This window comes from Nyctereutes procyonoides, unplaced genomic scaffold, assembly GCF_905146905.1.
Source record: "Nyctereutes procyonoides isolate TBG_1078 unplaced genomic scaffold, NYPRO_anot_genome, whole genome shotgun sequence".
In the NCBI taxonomy this organism is placed as follows: Eukaryota; Metazoa; Chordata; class Mammalia; order Carnivora; family Canidae; genus Nyctereutes; species Nyctereutes procyonoides.
Window position 1 is genome coordinate 2,645,688 of NW_026575041.1, and position 14,288 is coordinate 2,659,975.

At 38.2% G+C, this 14,288-nt stretch overlaps 1 protein-coding gene across 2 annotated transcripts in view; it reads right to left on the minus strand.

Moving 5' to 3' along the window:
- Nucleotides 1-12,043: 12,043 nt before the first annotated feature.
- Nucleotides 12,044-14,288, minus strand: part of RAB6A (RAB6A, member RAS oncogene family) — an 84,102-nt gene continuing 81,857 nt past the window's right edge. For both annotated transcript variants that reach the window (XM_055320575.1, XM_055320574.1), the window contains exon 8: nucleotides 12,044-14,093. In XM_055320575.1, the coding sequence (XP_055176550.1) occupies nucleotides 14,029-14,093 (65 nt within the window). In that variant the 3' untranslated portion in view covers nucleotides 12,044-14,028. The remainder of the gene's footprint in view (nucleotides 14,094-14,288) is intronic.

Consider the following 14,288-nt stretch of genomic DNA (forward strand, 5'->3'; position numbering starts at 1 on the left):
CCAGTAATCATATCACTGGCTATTTACTCAAAGAATACAAAAACACTAATTCAAAGGGATACACATACCCTATGTTTGTTGCAGCACTATTTACAGTATCCAAATTATGGAAGCAACCAAGTGTCCATCAATATACAAATAGATATAGAAGATATGGCATACATTAACAATGGAATATTGCTCAGCCATAAAAAGGAATGAAATCTTGCCATTTGCAACATGGATGGATCTAGAGAGTATAATGCTAAGTGAAATAAGTCAGAGAAAGACAACCATATGATTTCACTCATATGTGGAATTTTTATTTATTTATTCATGATAGACACAGAGAGAGTGGGGGGGGGTGCAGAGGGAGAAGCAGGTTAAATGGAGGGAGCCTGACGTGGGACTCGATCCCGGGACTCCAGGATCACACCCTGGGCCAAAGGCAGGCATTAAACTGCTGAGCCACCCAGGGATCCCCCATATGTGGAATTTAAGAAACAAAAAAGAGACAAACAAAAAGACTCTTAACTATAGAGAACAAACTGATGGTTATCAGAGAGGAGGTGGATGGGGTGAAGGCAAGGGAAACAAAAATAAACTACTGGGACTACATCAAAATAAAAACTTCTGTACATCAAAGGCAACAATCAACAAAACCAAAAGACAATCCACTGAATGGGAGAAGACGTATGCAAATAACATTTGCAATAAAGCGTTAGTATCCAAAATACATAAAGGATATACACAACACCAAAACCCCCACATAATCCAGTTAAAAATGGGCAGAAGAAAGGAACGGATATTTCCCCAAAGACACACAGATGGCCAACAGAAACATGAGAAAATTGGGGATGCCTGGGTGGCTCAGTGGTTGAGCGCCTGCCTTTGGCCCAGGGCGTGATCCTGGAGTCCCGGGATCGAGTCCCACATCGGGTTTCCTGCATGGAGCCTGCTTCTCTCTCTGCCTATGTCTCTGCCTCTCTATCTCTCATGAATAAATAAATAAAATCTTAAAAAAAAGATGAGAAAATGCTCAACCCTAATTATCAGGGAAATGCAAATTAAAACCATGATGAAATATCACCTCATTCCGGTCAGAATGGCTAAAATCTGAAACACAAAAAAAAAGTGTTGGTGAAAATGTGGAGAAAAAGGAACTCTTGTGCCCTGTTGGGAATGCAAACTGGTGTAGCCACTGTGGAAAATAAGGAGCTTCCTCAAAAAATTAAAAATAGAACTGTTCTATGATCCAGTAATCATACTACTGGCTATTTACCTGAAGAACACAATAACACTAAATCAAAGGGATACAGGTACCCCTGTGTTTATTGCAGCATTATTTCCAATAGCCAAATTATGGAAGTAGCCCAAGTGTCCATCAATTGATGAATGGATAAAGATGATGTGGTATATATACATAATGGATGGAACTCAGCCATTAAAAAGAATCAAATCTTGCCATTTGCAACAACATGGATGATTCTAGAGTATAATGCTAAGTGAAATAAGTCAGTCAGAGGAGTACCTGGGTGGCTCAGTCAGTTAAACATCTGACTCTTGGTATCACCTTAAGTTGGGATCTTGAGGTTGTGGGATCAGGCCCTGTATTGGGCTCCATGCTGGGCACAGTCTGCTTGGAATTCTCTCTCTCTCCCTCCCTCTGCTCCTTCCCTCATTCTCTCTCTCTCAAATAAATAAATAAATAAATATTAAAAAAAGAAGTCAGAGAAAGACAAATATCATAGGATTTCACTCATATGTGGAATTTAAGAAACAAAACAAAGAAGAAAAGAGGTAAACGAGAAACAAACTCTTAACTATAAAGAACAAAGTGATAGTTACCAATGGGGAGGATGGGTGAAATAGGTAAGGGGATTAAGAGTACACCTATGTTGAGCACTGAGTAATGTACAGAATTGTTGAATCACTATATGGAACATTTAAGGAATTAACATCAATCCTTCTCAAACTTTTCTCAAAAAAAAAAAATTAAGAAGAGGAAGCACTTCCTAATTCATTCCATGAGAGCAGCATTACACTGATATCAAAGCCAGGCAAAGACAGTACAAGAAAACCACAGCCACTATTGATTTTTAAATCTTCAAAAAATTACTAGCAAACTGAATCCAGCAGAATGTTGAGAATATACTATGACCAAGAAATATTTGTTTCTTAGATTGAAAGGATGGTTTTATATATATTAATGTGTAACACATATTACATATGTAATATAATACATTAGTAGAATAAAGAAAAAACACATGGTCTTCTCAATTGATATAGAAAAAGCATTTGACAAAATTCAACACCCTTTTATAACAAAAATAATAAACTAGAAATAGAACTTCCTTAACATGGCATGTATTATATTTAAAAATCCACAGCAAATATATTCAATGGTAAAAGACTCAAAGGTTTCCCTCTAGATCAGAAACAAGACAGAATGCTCACTTTTGTCATTTCTATTCAACATAGTACTGGAAGTTGTACTCCCAGGAATTAGGCTAGAAAAAGAAGTAAAAGGCATCCAAATTGGAATGGAAGAAGTAAAATAATCTGTTTACAGATGACATGATCTCATACAGTTGACCCTGAACAACACAGGTTTGAACTGCATGGGTCTATTTATATGCAGAATTTTTTTTAATGTTTTATTTATTTATTCATGAGAGACACTGACAGAGGCAGAGACACAGGCAGAGGGAGAAGCAGGCTCCATGCAGGGAGCCCGACGTGGGACTCGATCCTGGGTCTCCAGGATCACGCCCTGGGCTGAAGGCGGCGCTAAACCGCTGAGCCACCCGGGCTGCCCCAGAATTTTTTTTTTTAAGATTTTATTTATTTATTCATGAAAGACAGAGAGAGGTAGAGACACAGGCAGAAGGAGAAGAAGCAGGCTCCATGCAGGGAGCCTGATATGGGACTCGATCCTGGGACTCCAGGATCACGTCCTGTGCTGAAGGCAGATGCTCAACCACTGAGCCACCCAGGCATCCCAGAATTTTTTCAATAAATATAGTACAGTACTGTAAGTGTATGTTCTCTTTCTTATGATTTTCTTAATGTTTTTTCTTTAGCTTACTTTATTGTAGGAATACAATATATAATACAAATAACATACAAATTATGTTAATTGTTTTTAATATTGTATGGCTTCTAGGCAACAATATTAAGTTTTGGGGGACTCAAAAGTTATATGCATATTTGTTTTAATTCCAGGATAGTTAATATACAGTATTACATTGGTTTCAGGTGTACAATATAGTGATTCAACAATTCATACACCACCCAGTGCTCACCACCACAGGGCATTCCTTAATCCCCATCACCTGTTTCAGCCAAGTCCCCTACCACCTCCCCTCTGTAAACATGAGATTGTTCTCTATAGTTAAGCCTAGTTTTTTGTTTTGTTTCTTAAATTCCACATGAGTGAAATCATATGGTGTCTTTCTCTGACTTATTTCACTTAGCATTTTATTTTCTAGCTCCTTCCATATTGTTGCAGATGGCAAGATTGCATTCTTTTTGTGACTAATATTCCATTGTATGTGTGTATGTGTATATCACTTCTTTATCCATTCATGTATTGATGGACAATTAGGCTGCTACCATATTTTGGTTATTGTAAATAATGCTGCGATAAACATAGGAGTACCTGTATCCCTTTGACTCAGTATTTTTTTATTCTTTGGGTAAACAGGCAATTGTACAATTACTGGATCACAGGGTAGTTTCATTTTTAACTTTTTGAAGAATTTCTATACTGTCTTCCAGTGTCTACTCCAGTTTGCATTCCCACCAACAGGGCACAAATATTCCTTTCTCTCCACATCCTTCTCAAGACTTGTTTCTTATATGATTTTTTAAAAATTTATTTATTTATTCATGAGGGACACACACACACAGAGGCAGAGACATAGGCTAGAGGGAGAAGCAGGCTCCCTGCAGGGAGCCCAATGCGAGGTTCAATTCTAGATCCAGGATCACACCCTCAGCTGAAGGCAGACACTCAACTGCTGAGCCACCCAGGCATCCCTCTTATAAACAGCTTTGACTGCACAGGTGTCAATGCTCCCAACTCCTGCATTGTTCAAGTGTCAACTGTATGTAAAAACCCTAAATATTCCACAAAAAATTGGTAGAGGTAATAAAACAAATTTAGCAAAGTTGCAAGATACAAAATCAACATAAAAATCAGTTGCATTAAAAAAATCAGTTGCATTTTATAAACTAGCACTGAACAATCCATAAAGGAAATTAAGAAAAAGATTCCACTTACAATAGCACCAAAAAGAATAAAATGCTTAGGAACTAGACCTAACCACCAAGGACATGAAAGACTTCTATGCTGAAAACTAAGACATTGCTGAAAGAAATTAAATATATAAATAAATGCAATGTGTTATGGTCTGAATGTTTGTCTCCCTCAAAATTCAACTTAATCTCCTAAAGGTGGGATTAGTAGTAGGTGGGGCTTGAGGAGGTCTTTAGATCATAAGGGTGGAGTCTTTATAAAAGAGGCTCCAGAGAGATCCCATGCCCTTTATGCCATGTGAGGGTACCACAGGAAGTCTGTGGCCCAAAAAAGGGCCTTACGTGACTATGCTGATACCCTTATTTCATTGGACTTCTGGGCTCCAGAACTGTGAACAATAAATTTCTGCTGTTTATATGCTACTCAGTCTGGTATTTTCTTTTTCTTTTTTTTTTTTTTAAATTTTTATTTTTATTTTTTTTATTTACGATAGTCATACAGAGAGAGAGAGAGAGAGAGGCAGAGACACAGGCAGAGGGAGAAGCAGGCTCTATGCACCGGGAGCCCGACGTGGGATTCGATCCCGGGTCTCCAGGATCGCGCCCTGGGCCAAAGGCAGGCGCCAAACAGCTGCGCCACCCAGGGATCCCCAGTCTGGTATTTTCTTATAGCAACCCAAAAGGACTAAGAAAAATTGGTACCAAGAAGTGGGATTGCTCCTAAAACAACTAAAAATGTGGGAACGGCTTTGGAACTGGGTAGTGGGCAGAGGTTGAACGTTTGGAGGTGCATGCTAGAAAAAGCCTACATTGATTGTCATTAATGGATTGATAAGGATAATTCTTTTGACGGCTTAGGAGAAGAGCAGAGCTGTAGAGAACTTTCAATCTTAGAGAATACTCAAGCAGTTGTGACCAGAGTAGTGGTAGAAATACGGATGGAAAAGGCTATTCTGATGAGGTCTCTGACAGAGAAAAGGCAATGCTTAATATAAGGTGCCCAAAATTTGGCTGAATAATGTTCTAGTTTTTTGTGTAAGGTAGGACTGTGAGTGATGAATTGATATTTGGCTGAAGGAATTTCTAAGCAAAATGTTGAAGGAGTCGCTTGACTTCTCTTGGATGCTTATAAGATTTAAGAGAAATGATTTAAAGATGGAATTATTTTTTTTTAATTGCAGAAAGTTGACATACACTACTATGTTTCAGGTGTACAGCATAGTGATTCAACAATCAATGCATTACAAAATGCTCACAGGTGTGGTTACTCATTTTACAAAGTTATTACAATATTATTGACTATATTTCCTGCCCTGTACTTTTTTCCCTGTGAATTATAACTTAGTTTGTATTTCTTAATCCCATTCACCAATTTTGCCTCTCCTTTTTTTTTAAAGATTTTATTTATTTATTCATGAGAGACACAGAGAGAGAGGCAGAGACACAGGCAGAGGGAGAAGCAGGCTCCATGCAGGGACCCCATGTGGGACTCAATCCCAGAACCCTAGGATCACATCCTGAACCAAAGGCAGATGCTCAACCACTGAGCCACCCAGGTGTCCCTTGCCTCTCCTTTCAAGTTTGTTCTACATGTGTATTTACTTCTGTTTTTTTTATTTGAAGATAATTAATATAGTGTTATATTTTTCAGAGTACACTTATCATGATGAGCACCAAGTAATGATTCAACAATTCCTAAATGTTGAATTCTTAATCAAAAGGGATGTAGAAATTTTAAAATTTGGAAAATTCTCAGCCTATCAGTATAGAAAGAAATAAGAAAGCTAATTTCCGGACAGAACACAAAGGGTGTGGCCAGATTTGATAATAATTGGTGTGAGACTATCAACTCACAGAAGCTAAGAAATATTCAAGACATGGGAGACTAAACAGAAGCCAGGACCTACCTATCCTCCAAAGCAATAAAAGTATGACTTCTTAGTTCAGAAATCTTCAAGGCTGGCCCTCCCATTGCAGTCTCAGACAGGATTTGAAAGGAGAGACCTCTGACACCTGGCACCCTTTCACATAGCAGGCTCTGCTCCCCAAATTCTGGCACTTAGCACTTCAGCTGCCTCAGGTGTAGGGTAGGCCAGTGACATCCCCTTCAGAGGGCACAAACAATAAATTTGGGTAGTGTCCACAGTATACGGGTGTGACTATCTTCACCAGGTGTGACTATTTCCAAAGGATGGACCCTCCAGGAGCCTGTGGTATGCAACTCAGAACGAAGTCTGCTTTGGGGTCAGGTAACAGCAGACAACACCCACTAGGGCAATGCCTAGTGCAGCCATCGGAGCAGGGCTACCTTCAAAACATCAAACCAGTAGAGACACTGGGGTGAGAGTCCACCTCTAGAGAGCCACAGACACTGGACTCCAACCTGTGAGAGCTGGGGCAGAGTCACCCATTACTCCAGAATGCAGAACTCTGCCTCACTGTGCCTTAAGGTTTTGGACTTGCTAGGAACCTGTTACTCCTTTTTTTCTTTCCGATTTCTCCCTTTTGGACTGGGAGGGTTTATCCTATGCCTGTCCCTTCATTGTATTTTGGAAGCATATTGATTTCCCCAGGTTCACAGCTGGAGAGCTATTGCCTTAAGATGAATCCACCTCGAGTCTCACCCATATCTGATTTAGAGGAGACTTTGGACTTATAAGGTTCTGAAGTTGGAGACTCTGAAGTTCACACTGGAATAGGTTAAGACTTTGGGGGCCTTTGGGATGGAATAAATATATTCTGCATATGAGGACACAAATTTTGGGTGGTCAGAGGCAGAATGCTATGGCCTGAAAGTTTGTGTCCCTCCAAAATTCATATATTGAAATCCTCCCAAGGGGCTTGAGAGGTGCTAATATCATGAGTGGCCGGCCCCTCATGAGTGGTATTTGTGCCTTTATAAAATGGGCTCCAGATAGATCCCTTGCTACTTCCACCACATGAGAACATACCAAAGAGCTGGCAATGAACCAGGAAAAAGGCCCTCACCCTTTTGTGACTGTGCTAGTACTTTGCTTTTAGACGTTCCAGTCTCCAGAACTGTATAGGTAATAAATTTCCGTTGTTTATTAGTTACCCAGTCTGATATACCCAGTCTGATGTACCAGCCCAAATGGACTAAGGCAGAAGGACATCCTGTGTTCATGGATTGGAGGATTTAATAGTAAGATAACAACACTACCCAAAGCAATCAGCAAGCAGTACCCATTATTTCCAGACTTCAAAACTTACTACAAAGTGAAAGTAATCAAAATAGTATAGTAACTAGCATAAGGACAGACATACAGACAAATGGAATAGATAACCCAGAAATAAACTCTTACACTTATGGACAGTTGACTTCCAACAAGAGTGCAAGGTCATTCATTTAATGGGGAAAGGGCAGTCTTTTTTTGGTCAAATGTTGTTGGGGATAAGATATCTACATGCAATAGAATGAAGTTGGGCCCTTACCTCACACTATACAAAATTAACTCAATAAATAATAGTGAAAGGGAATAGAAGGGAAGGGAGAAGAAATGGGTAGGAAATATCAGAAAGGGAGACAGAACATGAAGACTCCTAACTCTGGAAAAAGAACTAGGGGTGGTGGAAGGGGAGGAGGGCAGGGGGTGGGGGTGAATGAGTGATGGGCACTGAGGGGGGCACTTGACGGGATGAGCACTGGGTGTTATTCTGTATGTTGGCAAATTGAACACCAATAAAAAATATATTATTAAAAAAATTAACTCAAAATGGATCAAAGGCTTAAGAGCTAAAATCATAAAACTCATAGAATAAAACATAGAAGAAAATCTTTATGACACTGAATTTAGCAATGATTTCTTACATACATCACCAAAGCACAGGCAGAAAAGAAAAAAAAAAGATAACTGAACTTGATCAAAAATCTAAAACTTTTGTGCATCAAAGGACTCAGAGAAAAGACAACCCACAGAATGAAATATTTGCAAATCCATGCATCTCTTACAGAATTAACATCTAGGATATATAAAGAACTCCTATAACTCAACAAGACAATAAACAACCCAATTTAAAGATGGGCAAAAGACTTAGACACTTCTCCAAAGAAATTATACAAATGGCCAGTAAGCAAGATGTTTTAACATTACTAGTCATTAGGGAAACGCAAATAAACAAAAATCACAATGAAACAGATATCACTATACACCCACGAGGAGAACTATCACCAAAAAAAGTCAAACATAAAAGATGTTGATGAGGATATGGAAAATTGGAACCCTTATATAGTCATTGCTGGTGGGAATGTAAAATGGTACAGCTACTATGGAAAGCGGTTTGGCATTTCCTCAAAAGGTTAAACAAAGTTTTTTTTTGGTTTGTTTTCTTGTTTTTTTAAAAAAGATTTTACTTATATATTTGAGAAAGGGAGAGAGAGAGCACAAGCAAGAAGTAGCGAAGGGAGAAGCAGACTCTCTGCTGAGCAGGGAGCCTGAGTGACATGGGGCTCATCCCAGGACTCTGGGATCATGACCTGAGCCAAAGGCAGCTGCTGCTTGACTGAGCTACCCAGGAGCCCCAAAAAGTTAAAACATAAACATAGATTTGTATGATGCAGCAATCCTACTCCTAGGTATGTACTAAAAAGAACTGAAAATAGGGCATCAAAACAGGTACTTGTATACCAATGTTCTTTCAGCATTATTTAAAACAGCCAAAGGTAGAAACAATGCAAGTTCTACCAACAGATGAGTGAGTAAACAAAATGCAGTTTATATGTAACTTGGGACTTTTACTCAGCCATAAAAAGGAATGAAATTGATACATGCTACAACATGGATGAACATCTAAAAGTATGGTTAAGTGAAAGAAGCCAGATACAAAGGACACTGTATAATCCCGCTTATACATGGTACCCAGAATAGGCAAATTCAGAGACAGAAAGCAGAATAGAGATTACCAGGGGCTGAAATTGAGAAATTGAGAGTTTAGAATAGTTTACATTTAGACTCATCTATATTGTTGTGGATATCAAGTTTATTCTGCTTCACTGCATACTATATTACATAGTGTGCATCATTTATTTATATTCACCTTCTGATGGAAATTTGAGTTGTTCCCAGTTCTTGGCTAATATAAGTAAAGCTATGAATATTTGCGTGCAAGCCTTCCTATAGACACATGGTTTCATTTTTTTGTGGGTAAATACTTAAGCATGGAATAGCTAGGTTATTTAAGTGTATGTTTAACTTTCTAAGAACTGCCAAACTGTTTTTCCAAAATCTTGTACTAGCTGAGAGTTCCAGTTGGTCATCACCTACACTTGATATGGTGAGTCTTTTAAATTTTAGTCTAGTATATGTGTAATGGCATTTTGCTATGGTTTTAATTTGCATTTCTTTAGTGACTAATAATGTTGAACATTTTCATGTCTTTTTTGCCATTTGTATAACCTTCTTTGGTGAAGTGTCTCATCAAATCTTTTGCCTTTTTATTGGATTGCTTTTCTTTCATGTTGAGAGTTCTTCATATATTCTGAATACTAGTCCTTTATCAAGCATGAAATATGCAAGTATTTTCTGTCTGTAGCTTGTTTTTCATTCAGTTTCTTGCAGTTTGTTTTACTGAGGACCTCAGTTCCTCACTGGCTGCTTGATGGAGTCGGCTGTCAGCTCCTTACTACATAGGACTCTATAGGCAGCTTGCAACACAGTAGACTGCTGCACAGAGGCAAATGAGAGGAGTCAGAGAGATTGGCAAAACAAGTATTTTTCATGATACAATCTCCAGTGACATCTTACTGCTTTTGGTATATTCTATTCCTTAGAAGCAATTTACCAAGTCCAGCCTTTACTTAGGGGAAAAGGATTGCACAAAACCTGCATGAAATCCAGGAGGCAGGGATCAGGAACCATTTTAGAAGCTGTATTCACAAGATATGCAGATGCTCATCATATAGTATCTTTGTTTTCTGTAGTTGAATTTTTTCTTAAAAGATTTTATTTATTAATGAGAGACAGACGGGGTTGGGGGGGGGGGAGACATAGGCAGAAAGAGAAACAGGCTCCATGCAGGGAGCCCGATGTGGGACTTGATCCCAGGACTCCAGGATCATGCCCTGGGCCAAAGGCAGATGCTCAACAGCTGAGCCACCCAGGTGTCCCAGTACTTGAATTCTTTTTATCATTCTGGAATTGCTACCAGATGTTGTTATGTATACTATAATCCTCTTAATCTTTTCTATTTCTTTGCTTTCTAGTGAAAGAGCTCCTCAATCTGATGTTCTCACTAATCAGTGGAATGTTGTCTACCATTTATCTCATGTGTTATTTCAACTATTGTATTTTTCACACTTAATAGTTGTATTTGACTTTTGTCCCATATTGCTAATATTTTCTCTAATATTTATCAAGCCATCTTTAAATTATTGGTCTTTTCAAGTATTTTTGCTTCAGATGGTATTCACTTTTTCTTCTGAGGCAGTTTCAGCCAACTAATCTGGGTTGTGGGTCCAAATTCTCCTGGGCATATGGGTTCCAAGTCTGGGAGGGTATACTGGAAAAATGTCAAAAACCAAAATATCAAGTGTTTTAAGAAGGGAACAGACAAATTGTGGGACAGTTACAGGAACCACAAGACCACATGTAATTGCTCCCATTCAGTAACATCCTATTAAAAAACACTTTTCTCAGAGCCTTACCTTTTTTTTTTTTTATAATTTTTTTTTAAATTTTTATTTATTTATGACAGTCACACAGATAGAGAGAGAGAGGCAGAGACACAGGCAGAGGGAGAAGCAGGCTCCATGCACCGGGAGCCCGACGTGGGACTCGATCCCGGGTCTCCAGGATCGCGCCCTGGGCCAAAGGCAGGCGCTAAACCGCTGCGCCACCCAGGGATCCCGAGCCTTACCTTTAAACTAGTTTAGAAAGCAGCAGCTCTTGTAGGAAGCAGTCACCTAGATTACAACTCACTTTTGAAAGGGAAGGGTTAGAGAATGAGTGAAAGGCCTAGGGCAGGCAGGTCATTCCCCTCTAATTTCACTAACTCCTCACTTATCAGGAATTTTACATTACCCTGGTATTACCCCTGTGGACACTTGTAGCTTTCTGTCCTGCGGCCTCCCTTTCTGTAAGGAAAACTGCTATCATGTGTGCAAGGCAAAAGTTGGCCCTTTTTCTGTAAAGGGCCAGATAGTAAATATTTTTGGCTTTTGGGGCAATAAGGTGTGTCACAACTACTCAAACTCCACCTACACAGTGAGTTCCAATAAAGCTTAATTTAAAAACAGGTAGTAGGCTGCATTTGGTGGGAGGGCAGTAGTGTGCTGTCATTCTCCCTAGCCAAAAGTGGGGTTAGAGGAGGCAAAAGCAGAATGTAAACTACATTTCTTCATATATTATTTTATTGCCTCCACCAGTAGCCCCATCTTCAGATTGTCTCTGACAGTTGAAGAGTTTGACTCCCAAGAGGTTTCTTTTTATTTTTGTTTCGTTATTTTTCTGGATTTCAAGTTCCCTTTATAGTTCTAAGGAGGAAGGTAGGAAACTATGCTAATTTATTAGCTTGGCAGGAATAGAAAACCAAGTCAGTAATTGTTTTTGTTTGTGTTTTATTTATATATTTTTGGCAGCAAAATCATTAAAAAAAAATTGGGACTATGAACACACTTCACTGCTTTAGTTGAAGAACCCCAAGCCAAATAAAAGGACCAATATTAAAAAGCAGAACTGATTACTGTTTTAAAGATACATAAAAAGAGTCAAACACAACAGTGTAGGAAGACAACCACCCCCGTGTCAGAAATCACAACTTCTTCCAAATAAAGAATATGACCCATCTGCCATATTGAATTGATATTTATTTTAGGACATGCCATGTCAAAATAAAACAAAGAGTCAACCCTTGCCTTTAACAATAATATTGTATTATAAAAGCACTTTACAACTCCATCCCATCTTTGAGTATAACTTACTGGTATGTGGGCTAATGATTATCTGAAAGCATTTCTCTATTCAGACCCATAATCCAAGTGCTCTCTGAATATTACAAGGTGACAATAAGTGGGAATTGGAGAAGGAAGAGGAAAGAGGGGAATAAGGTTCTCCCAGTTAAGGGCTTTGTTGCAATGAGGGGCTGAAGGAGTATGAATTATTTTTGTTGCCTTTTCATCTTTATACTGTGTTAAGTAATGCTTACAACGTAAATTCAGTAGGCTTTTCCTGAGCTGTAACTCAGAAATTTTCTTCCTGCAAACAATGTATTTACAAATGTATTTATTAACTTACACAGCAATCTCACAATAACTAGTAAAGATTAAAATGGTGCACTCCTAGTATATTTGTTTACAGTGTTTTAAGGGAAATATATATTGCCATGGTGATGAAGCTCTAAATAGATTAGTCAAAACATCTAAAAACTGAAAGTAGTTTTTTAAAAAAAGGCAAAGAAATAAATATCATCAAAGAAAAAAGATTAATTCTAGCTTAAATATAAAACTAAATCACTGGTTAATTGACCAAACTATACAGATCTAATAAAAAGCAAAACCAGACTAAAAGACCCAACATTAAAAAAAAAAAAAAAGCTAAAAAATAAGGCATAAATCTGCATAATATTGAGTTATTTCCATTCTCTCCTTTCCCTCTTGTATGTATGCTTTTCCATATCTGCCTCTAGGGGCTTGTAAGAAAACTTTCCATTTTCAATTTGACCTCCAATGTCCTGAGCAAAGTATTTGCTATTCTGTTGAGGATTCTTTTGTTGATAATCTTTTAGTATCATTGTTTCTACTGGTTATTGTAATTTTGATCAAGGTGCCAAGTTTAAATTCTTCCACTGGTTCTTCCCCCCCCCCCCCCCACTGGTTCTTCTTAAAGGAATTTGATTTCTATAGTGCCTTGCCTGCATAGCATTTTTTGAAAAAAGAACAAAAACCCAAGAGAAATCTATTGCTTACAAAAGTTTTCTTCTTCTTTTTTTTTTTAAACAATTACCTTATCTTGACAATTTTAAAATCCTGGGAGAAATAGTTCACTGGAAGAATTTGGTATTAAAAACATGTTCTGAAGCACTGTTATCCTTTTCTCCCAGAGACTAACACATGAAAGGATCATTTGTTTTGGTCTGAAACACACTGTATGTTCACTTAACTTGTAAGTACTTAGTATGTTCATTAGGACTCATTTTGAAGATATATCAGAATCTTTGTCTTATTCAAGCACTGCCTACCATGATAGTTGAGTTTTGACCTCAAATAAAATCTAATTTATATCACTGCTCAAAAATAATTTTGGACATCTTGGCCCAAGGCCTAGAGCAGGTGGTATCACTCAATTTGAAGGATCCAATGGGCTTGGTCTGAGTGCTGCTGTGTCATACCTCATTTGTTTTGAGGGAGAGAGTAAGAATACGGAATGCAGTAAGGGAGAAGTGAGAAAAGCAGAGATCAAGTAGGTAGGCAAGTGCTGCTATGAACAACTGCTCCTTAACCAAACCACATAATGTTGAAATTTCCATCATTTTGAAGTACATTATCATAACATTGAAAAAGAAGAAAAGTTGAGAAAATGTATCTAATTTTTAAAGTTATCACTGGAATATGTTGGAATCATTTGGCTTTTTGTAAAATATAAACAATGAAGACACTGACTTTTTGTGCTTGTGAAGCTAATAGATCATCTCCACGAGACAGGCAGCAATGATGAATTGCAATACATTATTACTGAAGGGAAAAGGTTCAAGCCAATATTCACACTGCAGTCAATGAAAGAGTAAGGGGGCCAAAGCAGTGAGCTTCTGGAGAAAAGTTAAAGATGCCATTGGGGATTAGCAGGAGCAGCCTCCTTCACTGACCGGTTGCTCTTGAGGCTTTTCCAGTTTTATGTCAATCACTGAAACAAAAGTTAAGGAGCTATAATGGGAAAGTACAATTCCAATTCTGCTGAATACCGACATCTCTTGCAAGCCCCTTCCACTTCCATTCCTATTGGCTTCAGAACATTATTTCCTATACAGCTAGTTGACTACATTAGGTGCTCAAATGGAATAAACTTGCTTATAACTACTACATGCAACAAGGGTCAGAA